Source organism: Limulus polyphemus, unplaced genomic scaffold, assembly GCF_000517525.1.
Source record: "Limulus polyphemus unplaced genomic scaffold, Limulus_polyphemus-2.1.2 Scaffold5634, whole genome shotgun sequence".
NCBI classification, from domain to species: domain Eukaryota; kingdom Metazoa; phylum Arthropoda; class Merostomata; order Xiphosura; family Limulidae; genus Limulus; species Limulus polyphemus.
The window spans coordinates 33,627-37,099 of record NW_013671244.1 but is presented as its reverse complement, the minus strand read 5'-3'; the positions used below and the strand labels follow the sequence as shown (position 1 = coordinate 37,099).

General features: G+C 33.7%; 1 protein-coding gene across 1 annotated transcript in view; it reads right to left on the bottom strand.

Annotated features, from left to right (window-relative positions):
• Nucleotides 1-6: 6 nt before the first annotated feature.
• LOC106472813 (histone deacetylase 4-like) overlaps nt 7-3,473 on the bottom strand; it is a gene marked incomplete at its 5' end in the record, with an annotated part of 36,539 nt that continues 33,072 nt past the window's right edge. Inside the window, one exon of the mRNA XM_022401356.1 lies at nt 7-1,018. Within this exon, the coding sequence (XP_022257064.1) occupies nt 958-1,018 (61 nt within the window). The remainder of the gene's footprint in view (nt 1,019-3,473) is intronic.

Here is a 3,473-nt window from a genome sequence, read left to right as displayed (position 1 = left end):
ACATTCCCCAACTATCTATGGTGTAGACATTCCCCAACTATCTTTGTTGTAGACATTCCCCAACTATCTTTGTTGTAGACATTCCCCAACTATCTATGGTGTAGACATTCCCCAACTATCTGTGGTGTAGACATTCCCCAACTATCTTTGTTGTAGACATTCCCCAACTATCTATGGTGTAGACATTCCCCAACTATCTTTGTTGTAGACATTCCCCAACTATCTATGGTGTAGACATTCCCCAACTATCTATGGTGTAGACATCTCCCAACTATCTTTGGTGTAGACATTCCCCAACTATCTATTGTGTAGAAATTCCCCAACTATCTATGGTGTAGACATTCCCCAACTATCTATGGTGTAGACATTCCTCTGCTATGTTTAAAACAGGTGTTCCCTAACTACTTCCATATTCCTTAATGAAATCAAATTTATTTCAAACTTTTTAATGCTGTGTAGAAATAATGTTACATTGATATATTCACACAAGAACTGAAGGTAGTGATTGAAGCTAGAGATGCAGAAATACTTAGGAAGACTAAAACAAGAACACATCATCATAATTCAGTTCACTGCACAAGACAGTATCTAAGTACGTTCAGAGCAGATATCTACGACAATATCTTACACATATCTGTATATGATTAAAAGTGTACAATAACAGGTTCATTAGAAATTCTCAGAATATGAGATGTTGAATATCTATTCTTACAATATGAGCTACACAGTCTAGAACCAATGGGTCCTGGTGTGTTTTCAACTATACTCTCCTATCACACCTATTTCTTCTACGTGAACTGACGATGCCAAGTCTGACATGCTCTAAGCCACCTTCTTGGTTATAAACCAAGCTGCTCATGTTGGTTCTCTCATTTTCGCAAGATTCTCAGTATACAAACTTACAGTAGTCTCCTAGTAGTTCGGCTATAGTCAGTAATGACTTAAAACTGAGTATCTTTACTTATCTACATCCATAGATTCTTCATTTTGACTAGCACTGACCACTGTCCTTTGTTTGCTGCAATAAAGTTTAAAGAAAAAACAATTAATATAATTTCCCAAAGTAACTTATACAATATATTTAAGAAGACTTCACCTTTTAAATTTTAAAACCTAAGCAATTCTAACATAACTATATATATCAATATGTAAGGTATAAGACTTCTATTAATAATAAACAGTAAAAACAAAAGAAAAAAGTATCAAAATGTGAAGAAATATTTCCATCACTATTTTGATTAAACATATGGTTTATTAAATTAGTATGCACATGCATCATTAATGTTTTATGTATATATGTACATAATTTTTTTTTACACTGAGCATTTGAGTCCTGCAATGCTATAATTTTTTTTCAAATAAGGTTTAGAATATTTAGACCATCGTTGGCACAAATGATATGTGAACCACTTCCTGTGTAATATATAGTAGCCTAAGTCTAATTATTGATTAGGAAATTTTTTGAATAACTAGGTACCAATTACCACTAACCAATCTAACATGTAAAATAGCTACAATAAATAAGGATAAAGCTAATTCATATCTAGTTATTAAAAAAAGATACTAATTAATAGTTAGACATAGGTGATAGTATAGGCCAGGGTTTCTCAACCTTTTGCATTTAAAGTCCCCAAATTTTTATTTGGCACAACAGTAAAAACCCTGATATGCAGTTTATGACTCTTTAGGTTAGGGCACTCACATTTGCCCCATCTGGTGGTAGCCCATAACTCTGAGGCTCACAGCCCACTGATTGAGAATCACTGGTACACGTAACAAACCATGACAATGATGTATATCAGAATACCACAACCTTACTGCAAGTACAGTTCCTATACAGTTCATGTGGGAATCACCAGGAAATGTAACGAACTACAACAATGATTTATATCAGAATACCACAACCTTACTGTAAGTACAGTTCATGTGAGAATCACTGGTATACATAACGAACTACGACAACGATTTATAGCAGAATACTACAACCTTACTGCAAGTACAGTTCCTATACAGTTCATGTGAGAATCACTGGTATACATAACGAACTACGACAATGATTTATAGCAGAATACTACAACCTTACTGCAAGTACAGTTCCTATACAGTTCATGTGAGAATCACTGGTATACATAACGAACTACGACAACGATTTATAGCAGAATACTACAACCTTACTGCAAGTACACTTCCTATACAGTTCATTTTTTAAGCAATCTAGAATTAGCTAAATGAATAGTACAAATTGCTCATTATGCAAAATGTGGCATTTAAAAGTCCAGCATATAATAAAAGTAGATTAGAGATTATATGTTTACATCTAGGAGATAACAGTAAAAATATATAAATATAAATAAAGATTATCCAGAGGATTGATTGTATATAATCTTCTGATTTCTTTACACTATATTCTGAAGGTAATACAATGAAAGGACAAAAATTTAAGGCTTGGAAAAGGCAGGCTAAGCTTCAGATAAGACAGCTTTATTTTTCCAAAAATGTGACTGACTTATGAAATGAGTTACCATCAGTAGTAGGGAGGTCAATGCTTTACAAGAATTTTAGAGGTTAACTAATTTTAGAGGTTAGAGGTTTCCTGAAAACTGAAGTTTTGGCTTAAATTTTACTTTTCCCAAAGATGAGTGTGCAAGGATGGCTTTGAAGGACCAAATGATCCCTTGCTGTACATAGAGTATGCAATTTTATAAATTTGTAGTAGATTAATCAGTACTTGTTTACATGTAGAAAATATTTAGCTAAACTTCATTGTATAATTATGGTAGATTTGAGAGTATGTTTCTATCTTCAGAAGATGAGTAAATTTTGTAATAAAAGCAATTAAAAATAAGCTATAGAGGTTCTATTTATATACTCTTAGCTATCCACTGTTTGTTCTGTTTCATTTTACGTAATTACAATTTATAATGTCGTTATGTTCAGGCTAATGCTGTTAATAAATTTACATTGGATCAAAAACATTATATTTAAAGAGATCAGAGCCTTGAATCCCTTTCCACCTTTTTTACCTCCACCACCGAAGGTGGACAGAGGTTACGTTTTCACCCCTATGTGTGTTTTTGTCAGCAAGATTTTTTGAAAATAGCTGAATGGATTTTAACAGTGGCGTAGCAAGAGGGGAGCAAGGAGGCAGTCGCCCCCGGGCACAGGTGTGAAGGGGTGCAAAATTTCCTCTGGCCTATAATGGCTATTAATTTTGAAATTATGATTTCCCCTAGGATATAGCGGAACTGCCCTATGTTAAGTAAATACGACACAGTGTTACGTTATTTGTGTGCATTACGCTTGCAGTTTTAACTTTTATCAGCTGCCCATTGAAATACAGTGAGACCGAACTGATGTACAGAAGTAAATTACACTATTCCATCATTCATCTGTAGATCAAATACAAGTCCTAGAGTACAACGTACAAGCAAGTGTATGTTCAACAAAAAGAAATACGAGATTGATGTAACATA